Source organism: Talpa europaea (genome assembly GCF_964194135.1).
Source record: "Talpa europaea genome assembly, chromosome: 3".
Classification (NCBI taxonomy): Eukaryota; Metazoa; Chordata; class Mammalia; order Eulipotyphla; family Talpidae; genus Talpa; species Talpa europaea.
The window spans coordinates 96,169,269-96,186,264 of NC_140069.1; the positions used below are offsets into that span (position 1 = coordinate 96,169,269).

A 16,996-nucleotide genomic window follows, 5' to 3' on the forward strand; every position below is an offset into this window, starting at 1 on the left:
AACAAAAACAGTGGTTTACATGTGCATATATGCCAGATTCATTAGGCAGGTAATGAAGCATTTGCACAAATGTAATTACATACAGCAATTCTGACAGTTCATAACACTGCATTAATAATCACTACAATTAGTTCTGATGATGGAAGCAATTTACAGCGCGTCACATGTATAAATAATGGTGCATTTCCTGCATATGTCATTATTATGTATTAAGGATGCCACCTTGTTGTGACTTTCTCAGTAACGTTCCCCTTGGTTTGAAGTTAAAGGTAGATGAATGATTTTATTTCATAGCTAAAATGTATTTTTACAGATGGGAATGCTTCATCAAGAACATTTGTGTAAACTCCTATAAACCTGATGATTGAACTTCAAAAAGGATGAACCATTCCTAAGGATTTTCTAACTTACTCCTCACATGAGGAACTTTTCACATGAAGTTAAATCTGTTAAAACTGAGGTATATTTGTCAAAACCCTACAAGGTGCCAGGCTGTCGGGCACACTTTCTATAAAGCGCCTTTAAAACAACACATTCTTGTTTCTACATGAAAAATAGACACTTATGTTTTTTGCTGACCATTATTAGAATTTTTGTTATCAGTTTTCTCAAGCTTCAAAGGTGATTTGCCTGCTATCAGAATATATTCACTATGTACCTAAGATAGGTATGTTCTCTCAAAGCACACATTTTGAATAAGCTGTATCCAAAATACATGGTTTAATCTGCTATGTGATGATCAATATTCCATAGATAGAATTTTTAATATATGAAATTACAAGGCAAGTCTATATGCTTTGAGTATATTTTGACCATTCTGATAAATATTTGTGTTGCTCTTAACATGTTTGTTGAAAATGTTGTGTGTGAAAATGATTATTGTAATAGCTCTGGGTAGAAAAAGACATGGACATGTAATACTTTTTTCCAAATTGTCCATGACTGGTACAGGAGGCTGAGACCAGGAAAACTGGCCTATTTGAATGAAGTCCTTGACACAATTGAGGTAAAATGAGAGGGAGGGAGAGAGAAGTTGATACATTTTCCTCCAACTCTCACATCCCAGGTTTGACACCACCAATTGGCCAGTTGATTTGTGCTATGTCCTGCCACTTCTGTTGGTGTTCTAGGATCCACGCAAACTTAGGTTTTTAACACACTCCCTTGTCTTTCTGATATCTTGACCCAACACTAGCCGCCTATCATAGAGCAAGTTACCAGGACTTGGGGATTAAGTTAGTATGTGCACATAGTTTAGTTCTACAAAATGGTCTTTCCAAACATTCTTTAAAATGTACAAAATAAAGATTAGGGCTTGGGAAAAGAGAATTAATTATTGAAAAGAACAAATCCCTAACTGATTAAAATCTTGAGGGAGATACGTATTAGATGCTAAAATGTATAGCAGGCATTAATTAAATGTAATCAGGAAGGGGAATAAAATTAGGAAGTCTTTGTTTCCCATCCATTTCCGCTAGATGGAAGGTAGGCCATGGGGTGGTTGAAAGAGCACGTTGCCCTCTCGTCAGTTCTCTCTTATTTTGCACTCGCATTAAGCTGGCTTAAAAGAAAGACATATTGGAGGTTCATTTATTCAAATTCAAATAAACTTGTACCAAGTACATTGGAATAGTTGAAGCAATTTTACTTGTTCTGTCACATCATGCAACAAATGAAGGCTATAATTAAGTTTTTACTTGAATGGCTGGGAGGTAATATACTGCCCCCGAGGGTATAAAGGTTCCTGTCTAGAAAGGCTTCATCATAAACTGGCATGTTTTGCAAACCCAGAGGAAGCTAAAGGGTAGCAAAGAGAGACTTCAAACTCTGCTCAGTCAAATAAAGAGGAGATACAGTGATTTCTTGACTAAACCATGGCACTGTCATTAGTTATAACCCTCAGAACAATCACGCAGGCCAGTCATAAACCAAGCCCTGAAATCAATCTGTGGCAAAGGGATTGGCTTGCCTGGACTTTTGGAAGGTGATAGAATTCGAAATACACCTCCAATTCAAATTATATGGGGTTTTCTTTCTCTTCTAAACCAGATCATAAAACCATGTTGTATGTTAAAGGCCCTGTAAAACAACATCCCTTCATGGTTTTTGCATGAGATCTTGAATATGTCAACTTTCCCTACATAATAACATGTTCTAGGAATTCAGTTTGCTTTAAAATCCGCATTAAAAGCTCAGTTTTACATGAATTTTCACTGAACATACTAAGCACAAGGAAACTAATTCTCCCAAGAAACTCTTTGCCAAAGCTTTGACAATTTCTGAATCTCTCGTAAATGTTCCCGTTGAGGGGGCCTGGGAAGCTGGGCCTTGTGTTCAAGAGACTTCAGTGAGGTCTGGGCCACTGGCTGACTGTTCCCACACAGATGCCCTGCATCTAACAGTGAACATTTGCGTGATTTTCCCCCAGGTCCCATGGGAAGACCTCCGGTACCTCTTTGGTGAGATCATGTATGGAGGCCACATCACAGATGACTGGGACCGCAAGCTGTGTCGCGTGTATTTAGAAGAACTTATGAATCCCTCGCTGGTAAGACTTTTTAATTCATTTCACTGAGGAAAAAAGTCTGGAAAGAATTTTTAAAACTAATTTTACTCTATAGAAAACTCTTGAATGTTACTGAGGATTCTTGGCCTTTTGTGAGTAGATTCTGGCCCACATTCAAGAGAGTTTGGAAATTTGTTAGAAATGTAGAATCTTTTTTAAAAAATGTTTTAATTAACATAACATTGCAGGATAACATTATGTGAGTTCCAGGTGTGATCTTTAAAAACTGAGGCGTATATATTCAATGCTACATTAAGTACACTCTAAAATGCAGAATCTGGCCATATGCCAAACTTAAAGACTCAGAATCAAGATGATTTCTGTAAGAGTTAGAATGTGCCAAGGTGAGCCTTCTCACCACATTGACCACTGGGTTTCCAGCCCTATGAAGTAGGCAGAACTGGTACTGTTACCCCATTTGCTAGACAAAAACACTGAGGAATGGTGATTTGCCCCAGGGCACTCCGTGATCACGGGCAGAGCTCTAACCAAAACGTAGGTCTTTGAATTTGGAGGCTCCTAAATAAGTGAAATTTATAGTTATTTCCATGTCAAGGAAGCAATGGAATGTTCTCTATTGATCTCTAACATGTGGTCAACGGTTATGTGGTGGACTGAAAGCCCACTTCTCCTGGGAGGGAGGGGTAGAAGACCCTTGTACTGGAATTTAAGAAGACCAGGCACCCTTTTTCCGTTTCCCTTCTCATCAACCCTATGTCTGTGTAGGCCAGACTCCCACATGGCTGTGACCAGGGCTCTGTGTTCTGGCAGAAGGACTCTGTCGTTTTCTTCCATATTGAAATTGCTGAAGGTGGAAGCTGCCACTCTCCTCAGCAGCGCACTCGTGCTCTAAATGTTTCTGCCTTCATGGCCATTACCTGCTTCTTTCTTGGAAACTAAGACATCCTACCCCATTCCTGGGTGAGACACCCAAACTCCCTGTTGGGTGAGACACCAAACATGTTTAGAGCGTTGCCATATATTTTTTTTAATAGTTTGAGCAACATCTCGCTTATAATTTCTCTGAGTTCATTTCATAAAAGCAAGGCATAGTTTTGATCACCTTCCTCAAGTCCATTTTTCAGTATGTCCACTTATTTATATGAATATAAACATGTATTATAAGACATAATGGATTATACTTTAAATGTATGAAATTAGGGGCAAGTTTTTATTATTAATGTTAAACTATGTGGGGACAATGCAGAAAAAATATTTTCCTCCCTTGCGAACGCTGTGTTTCTTGGATTGTGAGTTTCTTGGTGTTTCCTTAGTTCTAACGAGTAGGATTTCACAGGTCAGAAAGACAATTTCACTTTAACACAATTGGTAGTCACTCCTCAGAACAGGTCTGGGAGCAGGTTACCATGGAGATGGGAAAGATAAACAGTGTTGGCACAAGACCTTTCTAGAGGTTGATTTCTCCCAACGATGGTGGAGGTCAAGGGGCAGAGGAGAAGCTCAGGCTGATGTTCCCTCTCTGGCTGCGGCCTGAGGGAGAGGGAATTACTGTTGCCAAATGAGACAGTCCATTAACCTTCACAAGTCTGAACTCCCATTCAAATAATTGTAAAATAAACACAGATGATGTAACTTGAGGGCCATCGCTGGTGTGTCTTTTAGCCCTTTAGAAATTTAGGTACCCGCCCTTCCATGCGGACCTGGTGAGATTTTCAGGATGAAAATGCTTCATTTACAGTCTTTCATCTTCATTGGCCGGCGCTACCTTTCCCGCTCACTAAAGCAAAAATGAAAGCACTTGCTGACTTGGTGTCAGATGTTTCAAAATCCCAGTTATTTTGTTCTCGTGCAAGTTTGTCCTGCTCAGGCGTGGGCAATGTTTATGTCCTTAGGAAACTGATCCAATGCTTCAGCATCTGCAGGATTTCTTTTGCCGCTTCTCCCATAGGGTTAACTTATTTGGAAATTAGTATCTTTGGTTGCATTGGAAGGTGACCAAAAAGGCAACCCACTAATGGTGGGGTTTAAAGCCCTGCTGCTCTTAAGCAAGGAATCAGTACTCTCAGGAACATCATCCTGTTCGGAGGATGGTTGAGTTTTTTGTTAAGTGAATGACGTTGCGCTCAAGGTTTCCCGATGTTGATGTAGCTTAGGAGTCTCTGACCAAAGTTAGGGAAGGAAACATTTTCCTGTGTCAGGCATGTTCTTGGCAGTGCTAAAGTAGTTGTTCAGCAAATTGCTTTTGGAAAATCAGGTTTCAAGTCACCAGAAAGTCGTCATATATTTAAAAACTAGCTTGGTGACATAGAGTAACAATTCAGAGGCTTTGAAGTTTTTTTAAAAAAAAAAGGCAAGCTGGGTTCAAATTCCGTTTTGCGTTGGATTTGCTGTGTGATTTTAGGCATCACTGAACGTGAGCCTCAGCTTCATTGACAAATCAAGACTGGCTCAACCTATGGCTTTGCTGTCAGATTTAAACTTTGGTACATTGTTAGAACAAAATGCTTAACAAATGGGAGGTAGTTTTATCTTGAAGTATACCTTTTCGTAACATTTAATATTTTACTATGCTTTATTTAATCTGCGATAACACTGGAAACCATTCGTGAAAATACCCCTTACGTGTCAAGGAGAGTATGACAGTTCTGTGTATTATTTCTTCTCTTCACTACAATCCTGCAAAGATGGTAATATCCCATTTAATTAAAAAAAAAAAAAAAAACCCTGAAGTTCAAAGAGGTCAAATGGCTGGCAAGTAGCAAAACCAGCCTTGGAGCGTCCAACCAGACCCTAGTGTCTGCAGGACACTGCCTGGGTGGAGCTGATCTGAGAGTAGGAATTGGGGCACAGGTCATGCAAACACTGACTGGTGCCTCTGAGAACAGCTCTGGACAATCCAGAACAGAGCTCTATCTAGTTCTGGCTGTGCCACTAACTTGCTATCTAGCTTTTCTGCAGGATCTCCCTCAACTTACTCATTTGTAAAATGAAGTATTATCTAGAGATCCCATAATAACGTCCTCCAACCTTGGATCATTTCTGAAAATCCCTGACAGCATTTTGGGGCCAGGCACAGGACCAGAGCAAAGGCAGTTGTTTAGTCTTCCAATGAACTGGGAGCTGCTTCTCATACAAAACCAGGACCACTGGGAGAGGCAGTGGAGGAAGTGAGGCTTTTACTCCATACCAGAAAGGAAGTGCTGGGCAGATAGCAGCCCAATGGGGTCAACAGAAAGCCGGACCGCTCACTCTCCCCATTTCTAATAATTGTGCCCGACACTGATTTCTGCAAAGATGACACTGATTTCTGCAAAGATGACTTCAAATCCCTTAGGATTTTTTCCTGATGTGGAGCCTCATCCTTCTTAAGCACAGTTCCACTGATTTATTTAAAAACAGCCTTATTGAGATATAATTCAAATCTCATAAAATGTACCACTTTAAATTGGATGATCCAGAGGTTTCTGCTGTATTCACCGTAGTACAGCCATCGTCCATCATCGCAACCTACTTTAGAACATCTGTATCATCCCCAAAGGAAACCCTGTGCCCATTAGCAGTCACTCACCATTCCTGCCTCCTCAGGATCCATGGCTCAGGTTTCAGTCACAACTTGATTTGTTTATTCTAGACATTTCATAGAATGGAATCATACATTATGTGGCCTGTTGTGTCTGACATCTTTCACTTAGCCTAATGATTTCAAGTTTCACCCATACTGTACCATGTACAGGTACTTCATTACTTTATATGGCCAAATATTCATTATATGGAGACATTCTGTTTGGCTTATCCGTTCATCCAGGAATGGACATTTGGGTTGTTTACACTTTTTGACTGTTCTGAGTTATGCTGCTATGAACATTCATGTACAAGTGTTTCTGTGGACATTTCCATTTCTGTGAACTCATGAAAATAATGTTTTGAGGAACCATGAAAATGTTTTCCAAAGTGACTGTACCATTTTACATTCCCACCAGCATCATGAGGGTTCTAGTCACTCCACATCTTGACAGCACTGTTGGTGTCCAGTTTTTCTTTTAACCTTCTTGGTGGAGGTGAAATGGTAGAAATGTCACATTATGGTTTTGAATTGCATTATCCCAAAGACTCATGATGTCGAGCCGAGCATCCTTATGTGTCTCCTTTCAAGAAACATCTTTTTAGAACTAGTGAGTCCTAGAGACATTACAGTAACCTTTTCAAACAGCACCAGCAAGCAGCAGCTTTCACAGAGCCCTGGGGTGGGAAGGGAGAAGGCCTGGCTTCAGAGTCAGATTCCCGGAGCTCCTTGGGTACGGTGAAATCTTCATAGTTTGCGTAAAGGAGGAGAACACAACTCTCTCTAAACCAAGCTTTGCTTTTCAGGTTTGCTTGCTTGACAACGTACTCGGGCTTTATAGTAGGACATTTCTCAGGCATTCTTTTTTTCTTCTAAGAAAAAATCTAGATGTACTTAAGCATGCCTTCTCCTAGCACAGTGGCTTTAAAATTTCTTTCATCTAGTAAACACAGGAAGACCAAGCCCTTGTTTATAGGAAATATAGTTTAGTTTGAATGTGTGTAACTCTTGCTTTTATTCTTCATATTTTGTGATCATATTTTTATTCTGGCTAACTTTGCTATCAGAGGCTAATAATGGTACGTTTCAGTCTCTTCCACAGGTTTGGTTGTGGTTACCCTGAGGTGAAATTTAAATTTGGAAAGTCTTTGTTATGTAAATGAGAAATGACAAATGTTAACAGTTGAATAAAACAAGCCACGCTAATGGATATTAATAGTGAGATCTTCCCAGTTGATTCTTCTCATATTCATTTTGCCAAGATGTCTGTTCTGGTGCTATGAAAGACTAGATATTCTGACAATCCTCCTGGTACAAAATAGAAATGCTAAAAATAAATAGACATGCTGACTCAACATTTTAAATGCCTTTTGGGATTCACACTCAGCATTGTCTGTGTGGACATGGGCTCTGTAGGCATCTGGATGGCACATTTGAGAGGGAAGGAACACACCACCGTTACAGATGACAGGTAGAAAATCACACTGATTTTGTCCCCATTAGACTGTGAGTTCCTGAAGTAGGTCACATGGCTCTCTTATACTTGCACGGCTTGTTGGGGACACTAGGTGCTTAGAACAAATTAGTGAGTGAATGAATGAACATTCACTGTCCCCACAGTGTCTTCTGCTAAGCTATAATGCACGTGTATATGGCATAACATACAGGGTTATACAGAGAAAGCTCATTTTCAGAAAATGGAGAAATCTAGACAAACTATATTAGGTAATAGTTTCTTTTTTTTAATCCCGCTGTACATTTGAGGACTGGATTTATAGCAAGAGAAACTGGGAAAGTTAAAACAGAGGTATATGGAGGCCCGGGGAACTAAAGAACAATTGGCGGGAGACATCTGAAATTATACTAAACTAGGAAATTGTGTTGGCTGGTCAGACACTTAGGTCTATAGGTTCTTTTGTTACATTTTGAAGAACTACATTGTAGCTGTTAGGTTTGGTATTGCTGCTCATATTACCTTCTTCAAGAACATTCTTCCATATGGAATGTCCAGCTTCTTCATTAACTTTAAAGAAGTGGGCGCTCATGCTAAAGGCTTGTAGACTTCAGCCCTGCATTCATCAGCCTGTGCAGGTAGCATCAGTGTGTGCGGCCCCCAGCCTCGGGGCTGTGTGCGCATCTCAGAACGAGCGACACTGACTGCCTGGTGGGAAGGTGGTGCTGCCTTTGACGCGCAGTATCTTCCACCTTGTAAAATGTTACACACATACATGTTTTTCAACATTTGTACATATGTTTATGCAAGTTCTGTGTATTGTATAAAAAATAATTTGAAGCAGTATGTTTTTGAAAAGAACAGTACACTGGGAGAGCTCAGGCTACGCAATCCTATTCGAAGTTGAGAATCAACATTAAAATCCAACATCTGCCCAGGCCAGTTATGCTGGGTCTGTCGTTCTCTGCCAAGTAATAGAGATGTTTGAGAGAACCTGTGACTGGATGCATGTAACCCAGAAGGGGGCTCAGCCACTGTTCACCCCTGTGTGCATCTATCACATTCCATGTGAGTCGCCAGCTGGGCCTCACGTGTTTTCTGGGAATCCTCCCTAGAGGTCTGCCTGTGTCACACATGGAAGCGGAAGGATTGATTACGAAAGGGTTAGCATGGTGCAGGGCCTTACCAGAATGTTACCAGAATGTTCACAAAGTGGGAGCAATGACCGATGCCCATTTAGATCTGGAATAACCAGCTTTTCCTTTGTGGCTAAAGATTGAAGATGAACTCATGCTGGCGCCTGGGTTTGCAGCCCCACCAAATCTCGATTACCCGGGCTACCACCAGTACATAGAGGAGAGGCTTCCTCCAGAGAGCCCAGCACTGTACGGCCTCCACCCAAACGCGGAACTGGAATTATTGACGGTGATGTCCAACACTCTCTTCAGAACTTTGCTGGAGATGCAGCCCAGAAACGTGCTCAGCAGTGAGGAGCTTGGGCAGTGCACAGAGGACAAGGTAGAGGGTCTGTCTTTTCACTGCGTATAGACAGTGAAGTGCATGAATATTATGTATAGACAGTGAAGTGCATGAATATTAAGTCTATACAACTCTATGGGCTTTTACCTTTGTTACACACCTGAAAAACCACTCAGATTAAAATATGCACAATCCCACTACTCTGGAAGGATACTCATCCGCTTACCGGGTAACATGTCCATTCCCCTCCAATGGCAGCCACCCCCCCCCCTTACCTGCCCCCAGAGATTAGCTTTGTCTTTTTGGACTTCTGCTCGTGCATCATGCATTCAGTGATGTCTGGCTCTTTTTATGCCACACTTGTGAGATTCATCCCCACTGTTGAATCTTGTTTTATTTAGTATTCTGTCATACCCATACAGTCTATGTGGATGGGTATTTGGGTTTCCAGTTTTCACTTTTGTGAACATTGCAGTCATTTTCTTCTTGTACAGGCTTTGTCAATAGACAAAGATTAACTCCCAACGTTATCTTCTTATATTATTCACTTCTCTATACCCAGAGGTTGAATCGCTGGATCACAGGGTACAATGCTGAACTTTGGTTGATACGCCCAAAAGTTTTCCAAAGTGGTTGGCAGTGTGGGAGGGTTTCAGTTGTTTTGTCCTTGTAGTTTTATTAGGGGTAATGGTATTTCACTGTGGCTTTAACTTTGTGTTCCTAAGTTGAGGGATAATGTTGAGCATCTTTCCATTTGCTCATGACCAAATAGATACATGCTTATATGTGTTCTGGTTGCTCACCCAGCTTTAATTGGATTGTCAAGCTTTGCCATGATTTGTAATGTAAGAACTCTTTGTTTTAAATGTATGTTCTTTATTATATACATATATTGCAAATATTTTCAAAATCTGCTTGCCTTTCACTTTCAATGATTTTTGATACATCATTTTATTAGGGTATCTTTTTTACATTTTCTTAGTAGATTGGCACTATTCTTTGAAGTTTGGGGTTTTTTTTTTGCCTTTGAATGATGGCTGTGAGAAACTTGTTTTTACAAAATTAGAATTTTTTACTTACATATCTAGTTTATTTTTCCACAATTTGACCTATTTCTAAGAATAATTCATCAAGATTTGATTGACAAGGATCCAGGTTGCTGGAACACACCATTAGATCTAGTTATAGCTAGGTCCTAGGAGCTTTCCATATTATTTTTTGAGATAAGACTGTTTAAGACATTTGTTTGTATTACAGAAGCTTTAGGACTTTGCCGTGTACTTTATTCTGTATATATCTTACCTATATGAATGTAGAATTTTAAGGAAGGAAAAGTTCACTCATTTGGGAAAAACTGAAGTGTTTACAGAAGCAGAGAGGTGCTCACCTAGATTTTAGGCTTCAATCTTTCCAAGGAAGCTCATGGTTAAAGCAGAACTTGCAAAACAAATGAGGTAAATGCTTCCACACCACAGATGGGCAAACAGATTGTAACCACACCACCTACTGGGTGCTTTCTGCTAGGCACCAGCACTTTACAGGTCCGCCACTTACTCCTCAATAGCTGAGGAGTATCAGGATCCCTACTGCAGATAGCGGTTTAGGTGACTTGCCAAAGCCAGACGACTAGAAAGGGTCAATGAGGAAACCAAATTCTAGCTAATTCTGAAGTTATTTTTTAGGCTAATTCCTCTTCCACATTGTGTTTCATATTGTCACTGCTGTAAATGAGTTTAAAATTCCAGGACCTGACAGATTACTTGCCAGGGTGCTAAAGCAACTGATGAGCATGTCAGAACCAACCATAAGCAGTAGTCTGAGAAATTAAGGAATGCCAGACAGCAGCCTGAGGCTGAAATTAGGCAATACTTTCTGTCTTGTCCTTATTTTTCTCAGCAAAACAGCGTAGACGATACACTGATATACACATTTACTCTATACCTATTCACATCCTCAAAGAAAAGCCTTCATTGCTCTAGGCCAATAACTATAGTAGAGACTTTGTTTTGGAAATGTTGATCTAAATTGTCCCCAGAATTCTAGGACAGTCAGTTGGGAGTAGCAGAATAGTCACCAGAAGTATTCTGGTGACATCCACTTGTAGTTGGTGAATTTCTATGTTCCTTTAATTCTAACAATGAATATACTGCAAACAAACAGCAGCTCCTCCCTGACTGGATTGTGGGACCTAAAGAAGGGGAGGGGGTGACACTGATGTAGGGGTAATTGGCAGCACTACTCAGTCCACCTCCTGGGAGTAATAGGCATCTATTCTGCCTCTTATTGGCTATTCAGTCTTGGACAAGTTGCCGAGGACCTAAAATGTGTGTGTGTTCACTGGTCAAAAAGGAGATAAAGGATCTAAATATTTGTGTTAATGATTTAAGGTTAAGAACATCTTGGATGACATTTTGGACAAACTTCCAGAAGAATTCAATATGGCAGATATAATGCAAAAAACCTCAAACAGAAACCCCTACGTCCTTGTTTGTTTCCAAGAATGTGAGAGGATGAATCTTCTCCTTCAGGAAATCCGTGTGTCACTTCAACAATTAGACCTTGGTTTGAAGGTAAGTTTAAAAGTGGGACTGCTGTAAGCTTCCTCAACTGAGAGACACTATTTGACCTTTTCTCTCCATACCAGGGGGAACTGACGTTATCTCCCAACATGGAAGCACAGCAGTCCTCGTTGAGTTACGATGTGGTACCAGATACTTGGCGCAAGCTGGCCTATCCATCTACTTATGGCCTGGCCCAGTGGTAAGCTGCCCGTTCCTTGCTCATTCAGTGTTTATCTGCAGAGGTGCTGGTTTAGCCTTCTGAACTGTAACTCGTAAGAACTGTGAAGACCGTGTTTCGTGACTGCACTCAACCGAAGTTTGCAAACTACCACCAGCTTCATTTGTTTCCTTAGTGTGTTACTTCAAAGGCAGAAATCATTAAAAGGGTCAAAGATTAAAAATTCTGCCTCACTTATTAGCTATTTGATCTTGAACAAACTGCCTGATCTAATTCTTCAGCTTAGCATCTGAAAATATTGAACAGAATTCTCTGAGTTGATTTAAACAGGCATGGAAGGCAACCTGAGTTTGCTCTTATGCTATCATATTTATCATACATCCTTGGTCTTTGAAGCCAGCGATTACTAAAGCTATTAAATAGAAAACTTTTAAGTTAGTAATATGGTTAAGCAATCAGATAGCTTTCAGTGTGTGCCTATGACTGCAGATTTATCACAAAACCAAGGACAGGAATTTACAGCTCCAAGCCTGGAGTTTTCTCCAGCCGCTCCTTGGCCATGGGAGACAAGGTGGGGAGTTGTTCTCTATTCCTGGTTCTTCAGTCCAGAGAATCTTTCCTCATGAAACAGAAAGCTCCTCTGGGCCTGGGCCTGATACTGGAAGGTCCCATTAGAATGCCAAGTGACTGCCTGGAGGCCCTCGGGTGTGCCCCGGATGCACACTGGACAGGGCGGGGCAATATGCAAATGCCAGACCGGGGCAAATCACAGCAGCAGGGAGTGAGCAGAGCCGGCTGTGGACTCCTGCTATTGCTATCAACACTCAGTCAGATTTTATATTTCCAATTTAAAAATAAGAATTTGTATTAACATTAACTTTGGGCTTATTTTCATCATCTTATTTTGTGGTTTCCCCAATTTGTTTGCAATTGGTTTTAGTTTTCTTTATTCTGTGTTTCTCTCTGTACAGGCACTATTACTTTAGTGGAGTCTCTTTATTGTAACATGCACAACGTAAAGTCAACACTCCTTCCTTGAGACATTTTAGCCTCCCTTCAAACATCAGCTCCTCTGGACTGGAATTTCATTCTAACTTCATTTCAGACCACAGTATTTTTAGTCATTACTTTAACATGTATCAATTTCTCTACTTATTGTTGCATTTTGTGGGTTTTGCCTACCCCACCTCCAACCCTTCTAGTCACTAGGATAAAACATACAGCAGGGCTGTCTGGGGAGGGGCATGGTTAAGAGGTATCATGTCAGAATTCTCCTCACTGCACCCAGTCTTAAGTGTATCCTAGAATTCTACATCTAGGTAAGTAAACTAATTTTCTCTCAGAGTACTAGTACTGCACTGTCACAGACACATCTGTCCTTAGATACACTTGTTACTCCTTCATGTCTCTCTCTCTCTAGGTAGTTTGAAATATCATCCTTACAGTTTTCACTGCTGTATTTGGATGCAGATGTTTACAAAGGCACCTGTACTGTGTTGCTTCCACTGAAAAATCATCAGCCATCTTTCCTCCTAATTCTCTTCACTGCCCTGTCCGCCTCTTCATTTATCTATGTGAATTCTGTATTTTCAGTCTGTCTCTCTATCCTGGCTGTGTTGCAAGAGAAGTGACATGTCACTCAAGCATACTGTTTTTTTTTTTTTTTTTTCCTTAGAAGTTTAAACATACTCAAGAGGAATCAAATACTCATTTTTATTTTCTGGATTATTAACCTGTTTTTTGGATTTGCTGGTTTTCATGCCTGACAGTCTTTTGACTTCACACTCACTAAATGAGTTCAGGTATAAAAAAAAGGTCAGAGGGCTTGTGAGGCATAAGTGATTCTCTGCTTGTTTCTGAGCCTAGCTTTTTTTTTTTTTCCCCTTATAAATAATTTCATGTTTTTACCCTCAGCGGTCCAGGGTTCTTTCTCTTCGTAGTCCAATTAGCATTTGGTTAGTCTGTGTCAAAGTACCTATGTTCTTTTCACTCAAACGCTCTAACTCTTCATTTGCTTTTAATAGTCTCCCTTTGCACCCATCATTTCTCTACTTGCTATCTTCCAACTTAATATCCTCATTTTGACCTTACCTGCACCATAGCCTTGTCTGGAGAAGTAACTCCATCATTTATAAATCTCCCGTTGCAAAATGTGTGGTAGCATTGTTCACCCGCGGGACAAATTTTTAAGGTATTGTGCGTCTACCCTTGCTGTTCCTTTTTATCACCTCTGAGTATGTGTTCCCTCAATTATTTTTAAAAATACGAAGCAGAGCACAGGCCCGTGTTCTACGCTAGCAGGTCCTTGAGTGCATGTGGACACTTCAGAGCCTCGCCTTCGCAGCCCCAGGTCAGCCAAGCACCTCCCGCGGCCTGCTGCAGCGCTGGCGGCCGGGCGCTGCTCCCTCGCAATGCCCGGCCAGCCCAGGGCCCGCAGGACTTCAATGCCCGGCCTGTGGCCCCACTCTGGAGACATGATTTCCTGACCTTTCATTGGGCCATCCTCTCTGTGCTCCGTCTCCCCACTGCTGGCGGCAGCCCCTCAACCTCTCACGTCTCCTAATTTTACCAAAGTCCATCTTGCCTTCACCTCAGTGAAGTCAGCTTCCTCACGAGTAAACGGCAGATAAGTCCCACCTTGCACAACGGTGGTGCCAATTAGGACCTGCTTTAAAACAGCATCTGAAACTACAGCCTGCAGAGTATGGAGTAAGAGCATGATTTCCCTTAATAACCTTTTCCCTTTCAGGTAGTAATCACGTGGGAAGACGTACTGTCACATGCTCCACTGTCCCCTTTCCCGGCAACTCTGGCCACCGTCACAGCCTTCCCCACACCCGCTTCGCGCCAACCCCCACATGGGAGTTGCCTGTGGGCTCCCACAGGCCCCTGAACAGACCTCGTTGGCACCTGCCTGGACCGTGCACGCTCACCACCTCCCCCGGGGAGGATCTATATGCTCTTGCTATTCCCCTGAGTGACTGAGTAATGGACATGAATGTTCCTCATTCCCCGGGGTTTGTCCCTAATTGTAATAGTTCTATTAACATCCCAACAGGAAAAAAATGTAGACCTTTAGAGGGACAGTGTTCTGTGACCATCCAGGTAACACTTTATCTGTGGTGGACTCCTCAAGCCCACCACCCTTTCTCCAGAATCTACATCTGCTGTAAACTATTTCTAAAAAGCAAGTTTATTTCTTCCTACCTTCCGCTAAACCAGGTTTAATGACCTCCTTGTGCGATGTCGAGAACTCGACACTTGGACACAAGATCTGTCCCTTCCAGCTGTGGTGTGGCTCTCTGGCTTCTTCAACCCTCAGTCCTTCTTAACTGGTAAGGCAGCTCCCATGCTGTGTGCTTTTCTTTACGGCTTAATCTGTGAACGACTCCCCCAGCCTTTCCCCAGTTCTTGTGCCAGACCCTTTGCAGATCAGGGAGCAGGAGTGACAACAGCAACTGCAGAGGAAAGTAACATTCAGGGAAAGAGGCCACGGGAGCAGGCAAGTGTCCTCTAGCAAACCTGGACAGGGCCAAATGCTCTTTTTTCACAATGGTCCCGCTTGTCAAGACGGCCCCCTGCACAGCACAGTCAGATGTGGCTGTTGTAATAAAGCTGCATTTATACAAGCAGGGAGGTTGTCTTTCAGGCCTTGCTCTAGTTCAACCACATGCAAATGCTCTAGAGCCTAAAACACTGAAGGGGACCAGCAGGCCTTAGGCAGAGCTTCTCTCCCTAGGGCTATGTACAGCTTCATTTTGTACCTGTTCCTCCCACAGCGATCATGCAGACCATGGCTCGAAAAAATGAGTGGCCACTGGATAGAATGTGCTTGACTGTTGATGTTACCAAAAAAACGAAGGAGGATTATGGCCATCCCCCGAGGGAAGGCGCTTACTTGCACGGGCTTCTCATGGAAGGTAAGAGACCCCTGTCTCTCTGGATCAGGACCTTCCGTACGCAGGTTCCAGTTCTCAGCATCCACTTACTCCTGCTAATGCTCATTATTTTGAAGAATTCAAATGCCAGTCCCTACTTAATATGTGCCACATTTTAAAGCATATAAGTTGATAGCTATCACTTAAATTTGCATGTGTATCTAGTACTAATGCCCAAGTATAACTTAAGACCTACTTATTTTGCTTAATATATTCCAAAATCATCCTTCTACCCCTTTGAAAACTGTCAGTAACTTTACTCTGAAATTTTACGCTGTCACCATGCCTGAAAGAAAAGCCAAGGCAGGTGGAGCAGCGAAAGTATTTTCCAAATTTATCTGCCATGTATTAATTCTGCAGGATTTTCCTCTTATCCTACAGAACACGTCAAGAAATCTGCTGTCCTAGCCTCTGCCAAGATGCTCTTTTTCACTTTTAACCAGATTCCAGAAGGTCACGCTTAAAAAGGTTGGCTGGGGAGGAAATATGAGTGACCAGCACTTCTTACACTATAAATGTTCAAATTTGCCTTCCCTTTAATCTCTTTTCACAGCACCCATCTTAATCCCTCCTGTGCATTTCATAAGCCAGCTAAGCAAGGAAGCCACTGAAAAGCAGTAATGTCACAAAACCAGAACATTTATTGCCTGTAACAATTGGAGACTCATTACCAACATGTCACAATCCTTGTGTTTTTTTGGGCCACAGGTGCCAGATGGGATACCCAGTCAGGAACCATTGTTGAAGCCCGCCTCAAGGAGCTGACGTCCATGATGCCAGTCATTTTCGCAAAGGCCATCCCCACGGACAGGCAGGAAACCAAACACACCTATGAGTGCCCGGTGTACAAAACCAAAATGAGGGGTGCCAACTATGTCTGGACCTTCAGGTTGAAAAGCAAAGAGAAGCCAGCCAAGTGGGTTCTGGCCGGCGTGGCTTTGCTGCTGGAAGCGTGAGATGGGCCGCCGTCAGCACAGTGAGCATCTGTCATTGCGCCGTTCTCATGAACAGTAACTTACTCTGAGAGGCACACAACAGACTCCAGCTTAAGTGTGAATTTAAAAACAAAACACACTCTTGAAAACAAGAAAATGTACCAAAAAAATACTGGAAACCTATTCAGACTCAGCAGGTTTCTCCTAGTCATTAAGTGGGATTTTTAATGGAGTATTTTTAAATTAAAAATTGTAAGCCCTTACATTCCTTTAAAACATAGAAGCAGCAAAAAACCAGGCAGCTGCTCCTGCTGGCCAGCAGCACTCCAAGGCCTCCAGTGTCGGTAACACATCCACATTTTG

At 41.8% G+C, this 16,996-nt stretch overlaps 1 protein-coding gene across 1 annotated transcript in view; it reads left to right on the forward strand.

The window, feature by feature from the left end:
• DNAH11 (dynein axonemal heavy chain 11) overlaps nucleotides 1-16,798 on the forward strand; it is a gene marked incomplete at its 5' end in the record, with an annotated part of 290,362 nt that extends 273,564 nt beyond the window's left edge. Inside the window, 7 exons of the mRNA XM_084230443.1 lie at nucleotides 2,429-2,548; nucleotides 8,818-9,060; nucleotides 11,409-11,591; nucleotides 11,666-11,781; nucleotides 14,983-15,095; nucleotides 15,540-15,680; nucleotides 16,407-16,798. Coding sequence (XP_084086569.1) covers nucleotides 2,429-2,548; nucleotides 8,818-9,060; nucleotides 11,409-11,591; nucleotides 11,666-11,781; nucleotides 14,983-15,095; nucleotides 15,540-15,680; nucleotides 16,407-16,654 — 1,164 coding nt within the window. The 3' untranslated portion in view covers nucleotides 16,655-16,798. The remainder of the gene's footprint in view (nucleotides 1-2,428; nucleotides 2,549-8,817; nucleotides 9,061-11,408; nucleotides 11,592-11,665; nucleotides 11,782-14,982; nucleotides 15,096-15,539; nucleotides 15,681-16,406) is intronic.
• Between the last annotated feature and the right edge of the window lie 198 nt (nucleotides 16,799-16,996).